The 21,637-nt window shown below is 44.8% G+C and overlaps 1 protein-coding gene across 1 annotated transcript; it reads right to left on the reverse strand.

Annotated features, from left to right (window-relative positions):
* Positions 1-354: 354 nt before the first annotated feature.
* On the reverse strand, positions 355-21,216 carry rictora (RPTOR independent companion of MTOR, complex 2 a; the record flags this gene model as incomplete). The annotated part of the gene is made up of 38 exons (XM_080852227.1): positions 355-3,151; positions 3,370-3,508; positions 3,789-3,912; positions 4,448-4,606; positions 4,817-5,029; positions 5,568-5,649; positions 6,034-6,211; positions 7,608-8,781; positions 9,012-9,241; positions 9,455-9,561; positions 9,764-9,856; positions 9,965-10,052; positions 10,139-10,248; positions 10,695-10,773; positions 10,976-11,052; positions 11,482-11,646; positions 11,799-11,925; positions 12,044-12,243; positions 12,476-12,611; positions 12,736-12,782; positions 12,947-13,048; positions 13,266-13,434; positions 13,667-13,767; positions 13,952-14,032; positions 14,335-14,401; positions 14,828-14,918; positions 15,036-15,123; positions 15,244-15,326; positions 15,471-15,538; positions 15,637-15,704; positions 15,926-16,095; positions 16,425-16,551; positions 16,920-16,983; positions 17,814-17,945; positions 18,282-18,346; positions 19,616-19,713; positions 20,977-21,024; positions 21,141-21,216. 38 exons carry the CDS (start codon positions 21,214-21,216, stop codon positions 3,077-3,079), a joined length of 5,301 nt encoding a protein of 1,766 aa, XP_080708353.1. The 3' UTR covers positions 355-3,076.
* Positions 21,217-21,637: the final 421 nt, after the last annotated feature.

Raw genomic sequence — 21,637 nt, forward strand, 5'->3', positions numbered from 1 at the left:
GCACCTGTATAGCGACGTCAAGCTGTTAAAGCTTTTCTTCACACAGAACCGCATAGGACATATGGCTAATAGAAAAGACACAGGTGCTTATCTGTCCTTCACATGACCATAAGCCCTCAAAATTAATTTAAGGATGGTACCAAAACTTGTTGCCTATAAATCCACACCTCAAAAAGTGTACCGATAGTGCTGTAGGTCAACTTTAAACATCCAAGAAATGCTCTGGGGCTCAAACAGTGTTTCATATTTATTCAGAATAACACTAATTCAGAAAAAAATTAAATACATGAGTGCATATGCAAAATCATATACACTCAATACGACATTTATGGAAATGAGTCACGAACCATCATCTCGTTTTCTCTGTTTAATAATATATCCCTTTGATTGTATGTCTGTCAAGGTCAACAGCGCCTAAAACATACAGTACACATTAAACAAGGGAGTCACAAATTCAGCACAAAAAAAAAACAGGAAAAATGGGGGAAAAAACCCAAAACAAAAAAGTATTTTAAATTAAACTTGAAATTTTATCTTAAGGAAAAATATAAATATTTTTTTCTGTCTTTTCTGGTCTCTCTCTTTCGCACGCTCATTCACTCACTTATGGTACACATACATAACACTGATCACCTCAGTCAAAAGATTTAAGTGATCCGCAAGTAATCTCTACAAATCCAGACAATTAGCAGCATATTAAACAAGAACAATTACAAGAAACAGGGTGGGAGGTTCAACTGATCCCCACTACCCCAGGCATCTTACATGTACTCTTAAATAATCATATCCACCTCTGATGATACACGATAATGTTGCAATCTGGGGAAAAGACAATTGATTCAGACATCTACGGGGTGACAGAGAAATAGGTTACAGTAAATGCAGTTTGTCATGCATGTTCCTTTGAAAGCTTGAGTATGCAATGGTGAAAGCATCTTGCATGAAAGGTGAAGGTGCATGAAGGTGTAAATGTCTGTGCTGTAGTTTCCACATCTACCAATATTACAACTCTCCATGATACCAGTGCTTTAAAGAAGAGTTTCTTAACCATAAAAGATCAGAATGTTTCTGAGGGAAAGTAGTAACATAACCGAACTTGATTAATAAAGTGACCATGCCAAACTGACCAAGAATCAAATCAGCTCCTTGTGTTGATATTTTCTCCAAATAGAAAGTTAAGACTATTGTAAACATCGGAGAGAGTGAATGCAAAATCGAAATGTGCTATGACATGGTGAAATTAACAAAGAGTTGTTCAATACAGGGCCTTATTCTGCAAACACACATACACTGCACAAGTTACAACCATTAGTTGGTCAAAAAAACAATATTTTCAACTGTTTTTCATGGTCAAAAAGTACAGAGTTACTTCAGATATGACATACCACCCCTCAGTTTGAGGTTAAGGGAAAAGGTACACTGGTGGATCTTACTGATAATAGTTTATATATTAAAACCACAGTATCCATACTTATTTGGCTTCAGGATAAGAGGATGTTGTGGGAACAGTTTGATTTTGCTGAAGTAAGCTGATATGATGTCCCTTCAGTGGTGTACATAGTATTTCATACGTAGTATTTTAGTACATAGTATTTTTTAATAAATAAGACAGAACCTTGCTTTGACATACTCTGGTGGAATGAACAACTGGTCTTCACAAGAAAAAAAAAGAAAAACACTTCGTACAGGATTAATCTTTCCTCAACCCTTGGATTCACTTCTGCTGTTGGCATACACAAGCAAGAAAATCAAAAAGAAACACCTTTCAGCTTCTTCTGTCTCAATGTCATATTGCTTGTTCATTTGCGCATGTGCAAATCGCCTGGGAGTTTTTAACCTCTTGGTGCACAATCATGTGGCAGGGATGGCCGGGGGACTGTTGGCCGGCTTGGGATCTGTTGGCCGGCCGGGGGCTTCTGTGACGGGAGCGCCTCCTTCTGGCCATAGAGATTCCTCAACCGTACCCACCAGACTCCCAGGACCAGAGATATGTCTTCGTTTGACTGGTTGAAGATTCAGTAGGTGACATGCGGCTGTGCTGCACATGACAAAAAAAGGCCGGCCTTCGGTGACCGAACTGAGGAGAGTACCAACGCAAACAGCTGAAACTGAAATAAAAGTAATAAAGATAATAACAATAACGATTAATAAAAACCAGCTCTCTCCAGAAAAGAAGGAATTAGAGAAATGAGAATGAGATGGCTAATGACGGAGTGTCCCACTAAGGAACAGCGGCAAAACATGATGGATGCTTGATTGTTTCAAGGATCTAATAAAAATGCTCCATAAGCTATGAAGAAAATGCGCAATAAATAAGACAAAACAAGAATTGCTCTTGTGATCCCAGTCCTTTGACTGAAGGCTTTGAAGGACAAAAGTCTTGATGTAGACTCTAGTCTTCTGTAGTGTAGACGATACCGACATGATTTGGGTTTTTCAACAACCATGTGAATATTCGGATCCTTTTGTGAGTGTAGTCCTTCATTGGAAGCAAAATGTAAAAAAAAAAAAAAAAAAAACGTTGCGTTCGTCGTAATGCTGAATTGCTTTGTTCAGGTTTTCTTTTAGCTATTTGAATGTGTTCTTTGTTCTGAGTGCAGCCATAATATTTGGTAAACATCTTATTCACAGCAAGCTAAAACCAACAGTGTGTTTGTCGGTTTTGCCTTTGTGGTTTCGGTTTTCTTTTGTTTCTGATCGCAGATCGGCCATTTTCTCAACTTCTCCTCCATGGGCACATAGAGGGCATGAGATCCTTTCCCTGGTCTCTCCATCTCACTTGTTCATACCCTGTCTTCCTCCAACACCCTTCCATCCTTTTTCCATCACCTCCCTCCCACCGTTGTCCAGGTTCTCTCCCTCACCATTCGTCCTTGGTCGCTTTGTTGCTCCGAATGTGGGTGGGGATGTGTGGTGTAGGAAAAAAATCTCTGCTGTGTGTGTGAGGTATCTCTAGGATGGGTGGGTGGGTGTGTGTGTGTGTGTGTGTGTGTGTGTGTGTGTGTGTGTGTGTGTGTGTGTGTGTGTGGGTGTGGGTGTGGGTGTGGGGGGGGGTTACAGAGCTTCTCCGGTAGGATCAGGACGCAGCAGCAAAGTCTCCTTCCTCCGTCTTTGGTGGCATTGACAACATGGTGTCAGCCTCGTCGTACATCTTTTTAAAAGAAGGTGAAGGTTGGAGAAAATTTACAAAATAAACAAACAGTTGCAACAGCACACTAGACAGACACTACGCAGAAACATTCAATATTTAGGATGCATGTTCAAATGACATTCTGCTTGGATTCAGTGCTATTTAAGATGTTGCTTCTGACTGTTGTGACTACCACGACACTCAAAAGGAAGAATTCAGCAGAAGGGGAGGCGACTTACGGGCCTGAACTGCACGTCCTGGAAGAGCTCCTGGATGAAGCGGCGGGAGGGCAGGCGGAACATGCAGTTGGCCAGCAGGTAGGACACCTCTGAGTACAGGCAAATGTCATCAAAGGCATAGGGAAACTTCTCTTTGATCCTGTAGAGAGGGGGAAGATTTACTTCTGGTTAAAATGGGGGGTAGAGGTTCACTGGTTGGTTAATACTACCATCTTCACAACCATGAAAGCACACTCTACACAGCAAAGTCTTGATGATGTGGAAATGTAGGACACTCCAATGTGTATGTAGGACACTCCAATATCTGGCAACAATTATATTGATAACAGCCTAAACTCTAAATCACGCTGTAAAAGCACAATTACAACATACTACTTTAACACACACACACACACACACACACACACAGTCTGACTTACGTGAGGAGGCCCGTCTCATGGCCCTTGGTGCCCACAGAGGAGCTGAGGTTGACCACCAGCCGAAGCACCTCCTTTCTCAGGAGCACCCTGGAGGCTGGCATGTCCTCAGGTATGGCCTTAACACCTGGGGGGGGGGGGGGGGGGGGGGGGGGGGGGGGGGGGGGGGGTTGTCACTCTGTTTACCTTCAGTTCATTTGATAAAAAAGAAGCATGTTTCTAATATCTGCACATCACCAGTTTTGCTTGTAGCACTGATTTGAACCAGGTAACACACTATAAAATAGGAGTGTGTGCCCTGGTCCCCAAGTCCAGCACACTTCGGTTGATTAAAAATTCTGATGATATAAGTTTGTAGAGATAATGAGGTTAACTGTAAAATACATTTATTATTTGTTTAAAACCCATGTCATAAAAAGAGGTAACCTTCTACATTGATGAAAAGCAATCACCCGGGAACTGGTTTGGGAAAATGCTGAAACATCACCCCCTAGTGGACATAGAAGCTTTCAGTTCCATTCAAGGCTTGGGCCTACCATAATCAAGGCCTAGCTTTTCTATGACCATAGCAGACAAGAGGTTCCATTTGAACAACGAATATAAAATCAAAGCATAAATACAAATTATTATTTGTAGTCTACAGAAATAAAATCCCCTCTTACCCAGAACAATGTCTGCGCTAGGGGTGCTGCTGTTGACCGAGCCCCCAGACACAGCATCACTGCAGCCCGACACCCCCGAGAACTTGGACTGGGGTACCACCTCCAGGTGGTTGTGGCTGGTTGGCCCACACCATGTAGGGTACTGATTGTCACTCACTTCTGCAAATGAGAAGAGCAAATACCTTTTAAAAACGTCGGCGGGAAGTTGTCGGGAAAAGAAGAAAGAAAATGTCCCTGTCTAATGATAAGAGCAGTGTCCTCATCAGTGGAATCAAACAGGAGTAAATTAAAGCCATTCTATAGGCCAAACAAATAACAATGGATCTCCTCTACAAACCCTGTGGCACTGCCCGTCCCCTGAGCTCTCACCGTTGCGGTTGTGTGTGGAGTTGAGGTGGTTGCCAGCGGCGGGGCAGCCCAGCACCAACAGGCCCACGCAGTAGAGGCAGTTGTCCTCCGTGTGCTCCTGCAGGCCCGTATCCTCAAGGCCTCCCCCCTCCTGTCCCTGCTGGTCGGGGCGATTGCCGGCCAGCAGCTCTGAGATGCTGATCTGCTGCCTCAGAGCTGGGCCAGATACAAAGCCTGTAGGTGAAGTATGTTAAGTCCATTTAGTTATTTATCTACAATTTCATGATATAAGCTTACATTTTAATAACATTAATTGATTTGAAGTGATTGTGGTAGAGTTCCATAGTCCAACCATACAACTATATTCTATTCCTTTAGAATGCAATTTAACATTTAGATTTTAAAATATTTACCATATTTTCCAGACTATATAAGCTGCATTAGAGTATTTTATGTAATTTTATAAAACAAAATCGAACGAATATTGAACGTTACATCATGCCATGTAGTTGTGGCGCTAGTGCTGGCAGCTATTTTAAACACGCACACGCCCACACACCATTCCCACTCACAGTGAAAATCCTTTCTTCAGCATTGTTTAGTGATATGGTGTTGTGTGGGAAGGGACGAAGGGTACTTTTGAATGTAGCCAATTAAACAATGTAAAATGAGAAAAATGTATCTAAGAAGAAATATACAATGTTATTTAGTCAATCTTGCGTATGTTCACCAGTAGGTTCAAATGACTGTGAGGTGGTTTTGTAAGCATTACCATCTGACTCCCCAAAGAATTTATTCACTTTCTCCCCAGCTGTTGGACTTGTTCGTTTCTGAAAGTAGGAGGACTCTTTAATCTGAAACATGAAACATAAGCAGACATAATAATTAAAACTTTCCCTGACAGTGAAGATTAGCTGTAAGCTTCTCTAAGCCTGAGGCAGCAAATATACGGCATAGATAAAAGCACTGCACAATCACAGACCACAGACTGCAGGCAACTCTGAAAATAATCTAAGCTACCACCATCATTTAATGATAAAGTAGCATTATGAATCCTGTATATCTCCAGATCTTGAATGAATCAGTCAACTCCATGCCAGTCAGGCTGTTACCGTGGTAAAAATATATTCTTGTGATGTTGTCCTAAGGATCTGAGGGATGCAGCCAGGGACATGTTGTTGGTGTGCGATGCAATGTTGAAATCTACTCTGCGATATGTAAAACCGATCTGACATTACCTGGAACATGTCGTTGATGTCCACGGGAAGCGCCAGACCCACAAAGTCATCGGACCAGCCGTAGGTGGCGCTGGACACCATGGAGCGCACCGAGGAGGAGCGCTGCAGGGTGGCGTGGTTGATGGGGCTCAGGAGGTCCTCCTTATCCAGGGAGGCGAAGCTCAGAGCCTTGAGGAACCTGAGGGGCATCAGGCACAATGTGAGCAGCAGCACACTCGACCTCCGGGGGACGTGGGGGAAACTACTCCAGCTAGCTTAGCATCGAGGGTCACTTGTGGTTTAACTAGTTTTATTTGGGCTATGAGGGAAAAGAGCTGCTCTGTGAGCAACGGAAAAGGTTTTTGACAGTCAACAGAAAGAACAACTACTCAGGACATGTTCACAAGTCTGGAATCACAGCATCTCATCTCAAACTAGCAGACCACAAAGCAAAAAAAAGGATCTATTAAATCACCACATGGGCATTCCGGGGACAAAAGTTATAAATCATCAAACTAGACAGACCATACTAATCAAACTTAAAAAAAAAAGCATCACACTACACCGACCATAGAAATTAAACTCAATCATCAAACCGCAGCAAACTAGGTTCTACTAATAACTACCGTAAGGACATAGCTCTGCCTGAGGGAGATACAAGGCTCTACGTGGATGGGATGAGAGGATGGGAATGGAGGCACTGGGCATTATGGAGTACTTCTACAGAACTTTCACACGTTGCAGCCGCTCCTACAGGAGGAGGCATCCACCCACCGTGGGAGGAGGGAATCGGACACCCCGCGTTGACAACCCATTGGTATGTACCCTGAACAGCTGTGGCGCTTTGTATGTGTCGGATACCTGAAGAACCAGCAAATACAGCACTGCCATTAAAGCACTAGACTTTATCTAGATAGGTGTACAGGCTGCCTTAGTGCCTACAAGAGGAGCACCCACCGTGGGAGCAGGACTCTGGACACCCTGCGCTGATAGCTCATGGGTATGTTGCCTGAGACGCTGTGGCGTTTTGTGTCTGGGCAGTTGTACCTGAAGAGCCAGCAAATACAATGCCACAGATGAACAAGCCCAAGTCCAAGCTCTAGGGTCTACCACGAGTGAAAAGTTAGACTGATACATTTACTGACTCATTTATATGGGAGGTGCTGATGAAGAAAATTAGGATTTTTTTCAGACACATTCTCAATGCTGTGAATGACTGTGGGGATATGTCCATTTTGAAATAAAAGTCAATGAGATTTGTAATAAAGGGGTCATCTTCAAAGGTCAGCAAGAACAAGATGCATGTGTCTCATCAGTATACCCTCTGGTAAACTACAATCACCACAAGACATACCAAGACCTATGGAAACTTAACAAAGAAGAAACACAGAGAAAGTGAACAGATTAACTGGTAATCAAACTGGGAAGCCGGGCACATGAGTCATTACAAAAGACTTACTCAATCTATAGCAACCTTACAAGTCCACCAACACATGGAATGACTTTCAAACCTACTGTCAGTGGAATTATCTTGTATTCCATTTAGAATTCCATTGCACTCCTTGGCATGCATGTGTGTCTAGACGTCTCCTTACCTGCGTGAGGTGAGTCTAGAGTCAAGGCTGCCCGTCTTCATGGTGATGGTGTCGGTGAAGAGCACGTCCTTGGCGGGGGAGGCGAGCGCCTCGCTGTGGGAGAGTGAGGGGTGGATGCGTTGCTGCTGCAGCCGCTTCAGTGTGGCGTAGCCCAGTGCATCGCGTGGGCTTGTGTAAATAAAGCCGTAGTCCACCAGGCCCTTGACCGCCGCTACCGAGGGCGACTTGAGCGACTGCGCCCGGCGCGGCAGCGTATGGGCTGAGCCCGGCGGCATCAGCAACACGGAGCTGGCCTTGGACAGGGGCAGGTGGTTGGACTCGGGCGGAGGGGTGAGTGAGCCCACCGTCTTGAGCGTCTTGGCACTGACCACAGTGTCCAGACTAGCGCAGTCAGTGTCGTTGGCGGTGGCCGTGGTGGAGGTGGAGGAAGAGTCTGTGGCGGAGCCTATGGTGGCGGGGTTAGCAGGGGTAGGGGTGGTGGCGGCAGTGCCTCCGGCCGTCTCACGGGAGGGGCTGGAGCTCATGGAGCTGATGCCGCTGGTGGTAGTGTCCGTGTTGAAGCTCTGGCTGCGGCTCTTGAAGGTGTGGCCCCCCGAAGTCAGACAGGAGGGGCCGTCTCCTGAGGTCAGGCGCTCCCGCTGGCTGCCATTCAGCTCCCTCGGCCCTGCCGCCTCAGCCCCAGGGCCTGGCCCGGCCCCTGTGCTTTTGGGCAGAGAAACCTCAATCTCACAGACACTGGAGCTGCTCCCCCCTACACCTCCCGCACCTCCACCACCACCTCCAGGCTGGGCCGCCGCCACCACCACCCGGTTGCCCAGGAAGGAGGTTTCCAGGCTGATGGTGGGGCTGTGAGGCGAGTTGCTGCCCCCATTGAAGAACACTTCAGAAGAGGGGCTGTAACAGAGCGAGGCCGGCTCCGTGACCGTGCGGACTCGCCTGCTGGCGCTCATCTGCTCCTCGTGGTGCCGGCCACTGAGGCTCTTGGGGTCGCTGGTGCTGCGCGGCTTCTTGCTGGCCAGTGAGAGCGATGTGAGGAAGCCGCGGGGCATCAGGCGGCTGGAGGTCAGCAGGGTGAAGCGGCTGCGGTCTTTGTGGGGCTTGGAGCGCGTGCGCTGGGAGTGCTCCTCGACGAACGGCAGGCCGTCGCACCGGTCGTCCTCCAAGTAGAAAAGACCTGCAGGAGAACAGTCAGTCACTTCTATCCCAACTTAGTAGAGGCAAGCTTGGATGAAGAGTCAAAGCACAGGTGTTTCCCCCCCCACCAAAACAGCTGGAAGACTTCATGTCAATTAAATGTAATGATTGAAAACATAATTATCAGAAGCAGGTGAATGATGCAAAACAATGACAAGGATGGTCTCTGTACAGAAAAGAAGTGAAATTTCTCCGAATGGCTGAACTCACTGGGCTGTGATTCGCTCTCGCTGTTGTGCCGGGAGCTGGTGGACTCGGAGTTGAGGCTGAGCGTGCTGGGGACCGACGACAGCTCGGTGGCCAGCGGCTGCTCCACCTCGTCCGGGGCCACGGGCCAGAGCTGCCGGCGGCTGTGTCTGACCGCATCCCAGCCCTGCTGTTTCAGCACGTCGCAGCCCTGCTTAGTCTTGCTGATCAGCCCCAGCACATACAGACATGTCCTGTAGAGGGAGGGGGGAGATAGACAGACAGATGAACAGAGAGAGAGAGAGGGAGAGAGAGATGGTATGGGACAACCTGTTAAGGCTGGTGAGGAATATAACAGTTTGTGTAGAAAAACATTTCTCTCTTAAGTAGTATCTCCAAATAGTCATAGAGAAAGGAAAAGCACACACCACACAAGGCCAAACTCAAGAAGAGAGGGGTGTACTTACCCACGGATGGATAAGACCTCACACTGCTGGGCCAGAGCTATAATGTCTGGAATCACAGCCTCCTCTTGGAGAAGATTCAGACCCCAATTTGAGGAACCAATATTACCCTAAAAAAAGATGGATTTTAATTACCAAGCACCCCACAGAATATGCTGTCTCGACCTCATACATATTGATATTAATATACAAGACCTCCATATAAATGAAATATAATTCATTTAAAATATGATTTTTTTTTTTTTAAAGAAAGATTTGTTATCATTACATGTGTATCAATCTTTTTTAAAAAGCGATGTCTGTCTGACTAACCAAAGCCCACAGCGCTGCCTTGAGCTGTTTGATGCCCTCCCACTTTTCCAACACTGGAGAGCGCACAATATAACTCAGGTCAGGAACAACGTTCTGAGGAAAAACACATGTGTGAAGATTGTGTAAGAATGGAAAACTAAGAATATACTTTATATACCACATATCATAAATGAGTGTACAGCTCAAGAAAACGGCTTTTACCTGGGCTTCGAGAAGGTGGCAGCCAGTCTTATCATGGACAAGCTGGCCGTACAAGTGCACAGGAAGATATACATTTGGTCTTTGTAACCTGTTAAAAACAAACACATGTGGTTCACATTGCAAAATCAAACATTGCAAAATATAAAGAGCAGCAGAAGATCTCTTCATCCACACCTTTGGTTGCTACGCCGTACGTAGTTATCCCCATCTACAGGCTTGCGGTACGTAGTGAGTGCTTCGTTCAGTTGCTCTTCGATCAGGTCAACATACTTCAGGTTGTATTCCTGTGAAGATAGCAGAGCAAATATATCAAACTCCTTTAAAAGATGTTTGCAATAGTTTTCCGCAAAGATGCTCGCCATAGTCTTTCACAAAGAAGATTGACATAGTTTTCCACAAAGATGCTTGCCATAGTTTGCCACAAAGATGCTTGCTATAGTTTGCCACAAAGATTCTTGCCATAATTTAACACAAAGATGCTTGCTATAGTTTGCCACAAAGATGCTTGCCATAGTTTGCCACAGAGATGCTTGCCATAGTTTGCCACTGAAATTGAGTAGCTGCAACACATTCCCAATGACAAAGCACAACAAACACATTCACAATGACGAAGATAACCACTAGTCTCTGCCCACATAACTGCCACATGCCATCACGCTGAAAATGGTAACAGGCAGTGAGGTATGACAGTCATAAAGGTCAAACAGCCACACAGGGCACAATGACTTACTCTCTGCCATCTCTCCAACTGCTTGGTGACATAACCCCTCTCGTTAAGGTAGGAAAATCCCTTGGGTATAGACAGGAATCTAGAAAGTAAGAAAGAAAGAAAGAAAGAGAGAAAGAAAGAAAGAAAGGAAGAGGGGGTGTTGCTGAAATACATGCTGTATCAAACTGTTGTTACAGTCTTATGTAGGTTGATTTTGATTATGACTTAAACTTAACCCCAAATATGCCAAAATCCTAAACAGGTGCGTGATACGGGTCTCCTGCTCTTCACCATCAGCTTACCTTAAGAGTAATAGGACTCCTTTGTCTCCGAGGTGAGAAAGTGCTGGCTTCATTTGGATAAGTGTGTGCAGATTGGCCTTAAAAAGATCCAATTCAGCATTAGTCAGCACAGGAAAAATGACACGATAAGCACCACAAGCAAAGGCATTCCCATGTCCTCAACAGACTCAAGCTAAGGTCATTGTTAGGTCAGTTACCAAGTTACATTACATTTACGCTAAGCTAAATATTAACTAGCTTAATGGGCAAACTGTCTTCTAAACTCCCGTTCACATAAGCTCTTTGTGACTGAATGGAGTTCTGAATGAAAGGACTGCATTTCACTGGCACTATTGACCAGTCTAAGAAACAACGCTTGCATTATGCTCTGCGCGTGATGCTACAGGAACGCTTCACGACTGAATGAAATCAGAAAGACTCAGAGTCTGCGGCATTAACTCGTTGTCCTCTTAGCTATTCTCATTACCCCCAGGGTGACCTTGAGGTGGGGTCATTCCCAGGCTCACCTTGTCCTCGCATGCCTCGTCCAGTATGTCCAGTGCCTCCACGGAAATGGCCTTGTTGTGGTCATGTAGCTGGGTCACCAGGAGCTCCATGCCCCAGTTACTGAAGAACTCCACGTTGGCCCGCAGCAGCACCCGCAGGTGCTTGGTGGCGTACATGCGGCAGATCTGCAGGGAAGACACGTGATGGGGGACACAGAAGGAAGGTTGAGCTGAGGACCATGGGCTTACGGTGTAAAAAAACATGCCGCTTTAGCCTATTGCGTTGATGCTTTTGTGAAACTACAGTGCAGGGTCTTTACAAAAGCACCAGGTCTTACATCCGTTGACGCTGTGAGGACCTTTGAGAGAATAACCCGTGCCAGGCCTTCCCGGCTGTAGTCCAGCGAAGCCACAGTGAGCTTCAGCATGGCGTCCTGGTTCTTCATGGAGCACATGTTCAACAGGCTGCAGGTCACCAGGGAATAAAGCGTCTTTAGAGTCACTACCAATAAGAGGCTTCAAAATAACCAACTGCACAAACAAAGCCTGCTGCTTTCGATTCAGGATCAAATATGGCTCTCACCACTGGAAGACACTGCACTTCTCCAGGACCTTGACGCCGTTCGGGTGGGCTGACAGCGTGCCCAAGAACAGGAAGTAGTGCTGGCTGAGGGTGTTGAGCAGGCCGTTGCTCTGGAGACTGCGCTCGGGCTTCACCCCCGAGGTGGATGGGATCCACTGCACCACGTCCTTCACCAGATCTTCCAGATACGCCTGCCCATCCTGAGCAGAGAAGGGGGACAAGAACCACTCAAACTCACCCACAGCGACAGCGGCAGAGATCCAAACACAGAGTGACATGAGACACTTAAGAGAGCCTATTATTAGAAAAAAGTGACATGCTTGGTGGATTTGCCTTGAGATGACGGGTGTTTCTTTCATTTCACAGAGTAACTCAAAGACTTAGATATTCCCTTCCTGCAGTATACCAGCTTTAAGGGTAGTGTTTGCTGACCTCCTCCGAGTCCATGAGGAACTCCACAAACTGGCATCCCACCACGGTCAGCTGCCTGCCCCTGCTGTGGTCCAGCTCCAGAGCGGCGTACAGCTTGCTGCTGGGCTTGTAGAAGTAGAGCAGCCGCCGCGCGAACCTAAGAGAAGCGACAGCAGCTCGGTCAACTGTGTCTTCCTGTGTGAACTACTCTGAATGTTTAGCATCATTCTGAAACCACTACAGTGTGTTGCTATTCAGAGGAGATGGTAGCTCTTGCTTACCGGTGCATTTGTTCATCTTTGTTGTTTTTGAGGTTAGCATTTGGCCACTTAATTATAAAAAACAGGAAGTTCAAACGTTAAATGGAATAACTAATAAAGTAATCAATGTGGGGGGAAAAAAACATTATTTAGGCACTTCACAATTTTATAATTTTGATCTGTTGTTTATTCATTATTCACATGTTTACCTGAAAATAAAAACCAGACTCACCTTCAGTATAGTGGAGATCAGAAGCCAGTTCCACTCAAGGTTCTGCTTGTGGTTGAGGATGTGACTATCCCTCAAGTTCAGCATAAGCGTTTCTTCTGTGTCCTATATTTGAAAAGAATGGAGACAAACGATCTTCAATAGTATTGGTGGCACGTTATGCCACAATATGAAAGGCACATCTAAAAGCAACATGTAAAGACTATTTTAAATAGATAAACAACTTGACAGATCATAAGCAATGCACTCAATCCCCATGGTTCACCAACAGTATGCTGGGTGATGAGTTCCCCACTTCCATCCCCTCGTTCTAAACACACACCTTAATGGATGCGTAGATGTCCTTGTACGTCCGCACTGGCGCCTCCCTGCGGTACGGGGAGTCTATGGCCTTGCGGATGATTTGGTCCAGGTACAGGCTGTGGGGCCTGGGGCCGCGCCTCTTCTTCTCGTGGAAACGCTTCAGGTGGTTCACCGCTGCACTGGCACGTCTGGGCAAAGAGGGGGGGGGCAGGTTAGGAACTTCTGCAATACGGAAGCGAAAATAGCTTGCATCTGTGGCTCAAGAGATAGGGCACTGCGCTCGATAGGTCAGCACAGCACAGCACAGCACATCTATTTTCAGTTCGTCTGAGTAATGATAAATAAAACGGAATGCTCTGCAGCTAAACCCTAATGTCTTGAAAGGTTCCATATTGGTGCACATAGTGAGCACGGACTCACAGTCTTTTTTCCTGGGTGACGTCGAAGGAGGCAGCCAGGTTGATGAGGGTGGGTAAACAGTGCAGGTGATGGCTGTGCGTGTGAGGGAGGATTGTGTTGGCCTAAGGGAAACACGGGCACCCAAAAAAAGAAAAACACATGAAAAAAAAAACACGCACAAATAATTCTGTAAAGTGAGCACTAAGCAGCTTGATTATAGTAAGGGCAAACTTCCACAGTGTGTTAGAGAGGGGCTGTGTGCTTATTCTATGGACCAGTGTTAAGTGGTGTTACGTGACACCCTACCATGTGCAGAAGTTCTCCCAGGAGGATGGTGGCTCGCACTGAGATCTGGTCATCGCTGCTGGTGATGACCTCCACCAGACCCTAACAAAGGAAACAGATACTGTTTACCCCTCACGGTCACTGCATTACTCTCTCACTCAGCATATCTGACAGAAAATGAAGGCAGACAGGCTCAACATTGCTTTCTTGTACCTATAAAAGAACAGTTAAGGAAATAGAGAGAACTTTTTCTTTAGCCAAACTTAAATGTGAAACTGAAAACTGCTTCCCTTCGTCATCTTGTTTTCAGAACAACATTGCTATACACTCATAACTTGCATTTTAAAGAGACTGCCCATTCAACACAGTGCCTAACTGATATAGTTGTGACCAAGCTAACATACCTCTAGAACTCCACTTGTGATGAAAGCAGATAGTACCAGCGCTAAGTAGTTGTCCATGAGGTCAGGCCTAGAAAACAAAACCAATATTTTATTTAAAAAAAAAATAGAAAATATATATATTTTTAAAATAGTATTACGGCTGTAGAACTTCATGCATGCCTAGATAAAATAATCCGGAATACACAATCAGCGTGGCAGCGGAGGTTAGTGAGAGTTTAAAATTATATTGGCAAAATTTGCGATCAGGGGACGGGGGCGTGGCTGCGGGAGTTAGTGAGAGTTTAAAATTATATCGGCAAAATTTGCGATCAGGGGATGGGGGCGTGGCAGCGGCGGTTAGTGAGAGTTTTAAATGATATTGGCAAAATTTGCGATCAGATGATGGGGGCGTGGCAGCGGCAGTGACAAAAATTAACGTGTTGCCCCTTTTTTCCAGGGCAGAGCAACTGCCCTTCAAAATTCCTGTGCATGTCCCTGCATGAGAGAGTCTCACCTAGACCGGGCCCGATGAGGAAGAACAACCTTGGCCTCGGCCGCCACAAAGCCGTCGGACAGTCTCCAACCATCCTGAAACCTGCTGGGGTCTGTGAGGGGGAGTGTTGAAAGAAAGTGATAAGAACTTCTGGTGGCCTAACACACACATACTGAATGCTGGTGGTATACTGTAGTCAGCAGAAGATACACGCGGCTGGATTTCTCACCAATGCTGTGAAGGGCTTCTTCAAACTCGTCTGTCACCATGGGGACAGGAAGGCGGAAAATCTCATTCAACACCTCCAACAACCCTTTCTGTAAGAGGTAAAGAAACAACTTTAAGGGAACATGCACACCATTACATCACTAGGAGAGATGTGTATCCCTGTATTTCACATGGCAAACAGAGCTTCAGTTTATTACTGTGTAACTTACTCTAACTTCCATATTTGGTATACAGAGTACACCAATGAGAGACTGGATGCCAGAGTTTCCAGATCTACAAAGGTTAATGATTCCTGCACACAAGAGTCAATTTTACAATTTTACATTACATTTATTATTGCACATAAACTAAACCATCATCATATTCATCATCTATTTCATCATCAAGTGTTCAATCAATGTTACACCACAGCAGACTGATATGCAATGTGACTCACCTGACCAGGAGCGGAAGGCTGCCACAATTGCCATCTTACTAGCTAAAAAACGAGCTTGCCGGTCCTCTCTACAAACAGAGTAAAAATAGTCCAGAGCTCAATACTATAAACAAACAAACATACAAACATTGTTGTCAAAGTGCAACCAAGACCACACACAACTCACTTGAGCTGGGCTTCGGTCGTGTCTGGATTGTGCCTGTAGTGAAAGTCTGTATAAGGTGCTAGAATTTGCTGAAAAACAAAACGTAATTTGGCCATTAAGGAAACAAATACTGGCAATGTTTATTTATTGTTTTATTTTATCAGCATTTACTAAAAACAAGTCTGAAAGTACACTACAAATAAAACTAAAAACGGTGTCATATAGTTTAGTATATCAAATTGACGTGGAGAGTGTGGCTCCTAGTGGTTTCTAGCCTTCCACTTCCAGAGGCTTGCTTGGAAATGCCTACCTCAAGTTCGACGTCAGAGCGCACGTATTGGCGTGTGTGGGGATGGTTGAGGAGGTGCAGGATGGTGGTGATGAGCGCCTCGTTGATGCGGCTGAGCTGGCTGTCGATGACACTCTTTAGGATGGTGCAGAGCCCGCCCCTCTGTGCCACAACCGCAGGGTTCTTCAAGGCTAGAGGGTGGGGGTGGGGGTGGAGCCATTAGATGAATTAATCCAATAATGGACTCATCTGTACAACTGTTTACAAAGTCTAGAGGTGGAACAGCAAGGGGACACTACAGTAAATGGTCCATCTGGGAGATGAGACCAAGGATATTCAAGGTTATATATATATATATATATATATATATTATAATTATACAACTTCTGTCTGCTATGTATTGATTTATACTGTATGTTCCATGTTGGCTCTAGGATGACAGTGTAGAATAGAAGGACTTAGGACATAATGACTTTGCATAAGAGTTTTATTAGGAAACTTCTTTTGGGGGAATACTAACCCAGCTCACAGACGATGGCGATGCAGGCCCGCACCATTGGGTCACGCTCCTGCAAACCGTCACTACCGATGGCGATCAGGGAGTTGGTGACAGAGTTCGGGAAAAGCAGGGCGTTCACGGTGATCATCTATGGAAGAGGGATTTGGGGGGAGGGGAGGGGCGGGGCGGGTCGGGGTTGGAAAGTTGTAGTCATGATAGGAAATTTAGCAGTCAATTCCATTCCTTCTGACTGACTTGTGTCCTTTCAAGGCTATATGTGCATGTGCGGGCACGCACAGACAATCTCGAGTAGTGGGGCACATATGCAGAGGGCAAAATTAGCCACTCTTCAGTGCAGCCAGAGGCCAGCTTTAATTGGCACATGCTCAGCTGCAACAGGAGAGGCTTTCGCTGTAAGAATTCTGCTGTGCCCAAGCAGGCTTATACAGACACTTAGCCAGGTGCTCCACAAATGCTCTGTGTTTAAAAAGGAAAGGATCATATTCTTAGCCTTACCTTTCTGGCCAGCCGCAGAGCTTGTGTTCGTTCCACTTCATTGCTTTGCTTTATATCAATGCACCTGGAGGGTATTTGTATAAGGATATCAGAAATCTTGAATTTTAATAATATTTAGAACACTGTACTGTCCAGTAAAATGATGATGTATATATGTTTATATATAATGATTAAAATTCAATACAATATTAAAACAAGGTCTATGGCTTGTTGGCTAAACGCAAACGCATACTAAACGCACGTACAAATAAGTATCCAACAGAAACCAAACGAAATCACTACTTCCACACTGCATTTCAGAGAACTCTCAAAACATGTTGTTTTGATGCACACAGTCTGATGGGACAGGGGCTTGGAGCAAAGAGAGAAAAAAAATCACTGTGACACTTCCAGGAATTAGCAGAGGACACTTGCCTCTATTTTAAGCACCCACCATAAATGAGTTTGCAAACTCAATGATCTAGTTAGAAACATTCTCCACAGCTCCCATGTGACCACGTTCACATGTTTAAGCAGAGGCCCTCTGGTTTTCTCCCTGGCCCTCACTACAGCGGGCTAAGCTAGGGCAAAATGGCCTATAAATACACCAAGCTGAGCATCCACCTCCAGAATACAAATTGGGCTAAATTAGCAAAAACAAGACATAATGGGAATAAAATGATCGGAATCACTACTAAGCTATCAAGTGCTTCATCTGTTGTAAAAGAAAAAAAGACACAGCTTTGCATCTTTGGTTACAAAGGAAGATGAACAACAGCTTTTTTTCTCCCTTGCCCCAAATCCAAAAGCATGAGACACTAAGGTTAGGGAAGAGATATGGCAATTTATTTAAAAAAAAGTTTATTGAGAGAACTGAAGTTCCTTCATAAACAATGTATTTTTGAAAGGGCTCACCTAGAAATCAGGTAGTCCACCTGCAGCCGCAGGATCCTCTGCAGTACGCTGCTTTCCCTCATGAGGTAGCGCAGGGCTCTCAGGCCGGCCGCCCGCACCTCCTTCGCCTCGTTAAGGAGTGCCAGCCGCAGGCTGGGGAGAGAACGAGGTGAAAACATTCACATCCTCAGTTACACATGTCATCCAGGTGGACTCCACCCTTCCACTTTGTTCAGTCTTATGCCATATACTCAGCTTCTTCCCATGAAAATGCATGCACATCAAAGTGATAATTAGTGATTAGGCAGCTCCATCAATAATTTTAATCGAAACCTAAATGTACAGGGAGAGCATAGAATTTGAGGTATTTTAGGGTTTGAACTCTTGACCATGCTGATAACGTTGTGTTCCAAACAATCTGAGGAAAATCAGACACTTCTCCTTTGTCTCAAAAACTGCCATAGCACAGTGAAGACGGACCAAACTCACCAGATAATGATTTCTTCATATGTAAACCCAAATGTCTTCACACAGTAACCAGCGCTGATGAGAAGCTAGAGGACACCAAAGCAGGGATAAGTTTCACAAGAACACAAACTTCAGTTTCATCAAAACACCCAGAGGTCTCTGATCAATGTAATTCTCTTCTAGCATTCATGTCTGGGACACAGTGTGTACCATATGAGAAGACTCCACTGTTTGTAAAGTGCGATATAAGTGCTTTTTGCTTTAAAAACACTCCTCAGAGACAGGGCTTGTGGACTTGTTGTGACAACGAGCACTTGGGGGGTAGCCTACAGAGTTCAACACCTCATGCCAGCACTGTGTGCTCTGAGTGTTGTTTGGATCGATGGTGATGTCACAGCAAAAGTAGGCTGGGGGGTGGGGGCATAGACATGTGACACTCCAGGGGATTAAGTCACCCCACTCTGCGCTGGACCCCTTAAAAGGTGATGTGGGCCAATAATCCCTCCCCATCAGTCAGAGTCAGGTGGACAGAGATGACTGCCTTTCAGGAGCTCCACATGCCCTTCTCTTGACTTGAGACTGCTAGCTCCATGTGCATTTCAGGTGATGTATAATAACCAGCAAATTGGAGATTTGAGCCTGTACAGTAGTGTACAGGTAAGGCAGAGTAACATGAAAAGTGGATGGCAATTGATGCGCAGACCAGAAACACCAGATATACTATTGTCACAAACAAGGAACAGATCACAAATACAGTGCATCGGAAAGCAAGACATAATGGCAAGCACATAACGCTTGGGAATCTATTTAAAGAGAATTGCAATTTAAAAAAAGTTTTTTTTGTTTTTTATCAGTGGTCACTAAAACATGCACGATGTTGGGCAAAGACACTTCTTGCTTCATATGATCCAGGTTTTCTTTTGAACTCCAGAACTAATGTTAAAAACACCACTGCTAAAACTGGTATCTCCATCACAATGAATGGTGTGTTTTCATTCAAATGTTATTATATGCCATATTCTTAAACTTATCAACTGTGCGGAGTGATGCCACCAGGGCATTACAGACATGATTAGGGAGAAAACAGAAAGTCACCAAATTATATAAAATAACATCTGTGCAATATCACAATACATCTTTTGATCAGTATTTGTGAGCTACTTTTTAATCCTGAGATGCAAAACACACTGGCAAAATGTTTCACCTGCGCTGGAAGCAATCCGTCCTGCATGGCAGTCGTTGCTACTCTAAATAACAAACAGGCGTCTTCGTTGGTTATCCTAGACTTGGGGTTGCATGCTACCCAACATATGTATAAATGCCTGTGTTAGAAGATATTAACTCAGATGACATACCTTTATGAAATTGTTCAGATGGCCTAGTTTCCGCATGTTAGAGACTCCATGTGGCTTGGCTACATTCTGAAGGATTTCACGCATGTTATCAGAGGGCTCTGGCATAAAAGAAATGAAGCACATGAAATGACACACACAACTGGGTTTTAAACCACGCAGGCATAGTCCTTGCATTTCTTACATACAAGCCATTGGCATAAGAAATGCCATAAATTACACAATACGCACAGTCTTGACATGCACCAAATCAAAACTAACTACTCACAAAATATGACTTTAAGTTGTGGTTCAAAGACGTACATCAGGCGTATGAGTATGACCTGACTAGAAAATGTAATACATTTTAAGGATCATCTTAGCTTGACGAGTATAAGCATTGACGAGTATAAGCATTCATGTGGGTAATATAAGCAAAACAGTTAATTAATGATAGCAGACACGTTTGTCTTCATTGGTTACCCAATTGAATTTGTTCTTTGCCAAGTTCTGTCGTTACCTAGCCAGAAGTCGAAACATAAATGTCCTATGTGTGTAGTATGTATGGCAAATAGGAAGAAGTGAGGACTTTCTCCAATTCAAACGGAACCCAGAGTTTGACACAAAGTCGGGGCGTTGCTCTAACAATAATTGAAGCGTTCTTTAGCCTTAAGCTAACAACTAAATCAAAGTCGGTCTGCAAAGGAAACCCTACTCAGAGTAGCTAGCAGGTTACACACAAACTTGGTACGCTTATATCTTAGTGTTGCAGGTTGGTTTGAAGAGGACCTTTCCTTTCACAACACCAATGTTTCAGCAGGACAAGTTAAGTACTGCATGTACTGTGCTGAGGCTAACAGTTAGCTTTAAGCTAGTTGACTTAGCGAGCTAAAACAGCTAGGTTACGTTGCAGACGTCTCCACGAAACACTATTACAATTCATTCAACAAGGATGCGTTAGCAAGCAGTTAGCATTGTGTCAAATATAAGGTGGCAGTTAACTAATTGAGTATAGCACGTCATACTGTTTATGTTTGTAGTTTGTAATTAACCATATTACTTAATAACAGTAATATTAAAGATATCTATCTGCCCAATATGAAGTGGTAAGCTCAGACCTAACCAAGTCTGGTAATGTGGGTGTGCGAAGCCGCATCTGACTTGCTAGCAAGCTCGTCAGAAGTAGCTATGAAAGAACTTGGAGGTAATGAGTAACATGACGCTTCTTGCATGAGCTAGTTTTAATGGACTAGCTCGCCCAATGACTAGGGTATATTTCTAGCAAAGCGTTCCTGCAAACCAATAATTGTAGTGATTTAGGTCTATGCAATTGGTACTGCAGTAAGCTGGCTAGCTACAAGCTATCCCCGCTAGTTAGTTATTACCTCTAGTGAGATCCAGCGGTACGTTTTCCTCTCCACTGTCATTGCGACCTGTCAAAGGAGATCAACAAAGACACGATAAGCGCAAAGAATCAGTATCGGCAATAGCAACAACACAACGACTTTTATTTGGCTATAATTTATCAGTGATAGTCAATCATATTTACATCGTTTATCTCGAACCCGAACACTTCGGATAGGACGGCCGCGGACGCTAGCCGCCATGTTCCCAGAGACATTCATCACAACACCGGAAACCTCACGGAATCTCGCGGCAGAGATAAACAGACCAGTCTCGCAGATAGGGGGCGAATTTTGGACTCGAGTGCCGCTGACAGAGAAGGTTTTTTTTTATTCAATGTAATACGTCTGCTGTGTCCATTGCACCTGAATAGCCCCGCCAAAACGTAGCAAAACGTTTATTTAAAAGTAAGCGGGGCTGCATTGAACAGAGTTCTGTGTTGAGCAAAACTGAGATTAAGACCATTCTTTGCGTTCGTTTCGAAGACATTTTGGAACCTGATTCCATCGGTTTAAATACGTGTTACACGTCACTGCTGATTGGGTAACACCTCGGACGCACCCACCAAAGAGAAAGTAACATACCGGGCCCCTATTAGAAGTTCTCACACCAATTCGTGGAAACATGTTGCTCAACCATTTT

This window comes from Sprattus sprattus (genome assembly GCF_963457725.1).
Source record: "Sprattus sprattus genome assembly, chromosome: 15".
Classification (NCBI taxonomy): domain Eukaryota; kingdom Metazoa; phylum Chordata; class Actinopteri; order Clupeiformes; family Clupeidae; genus Sprattus; species Sprattus sprattus.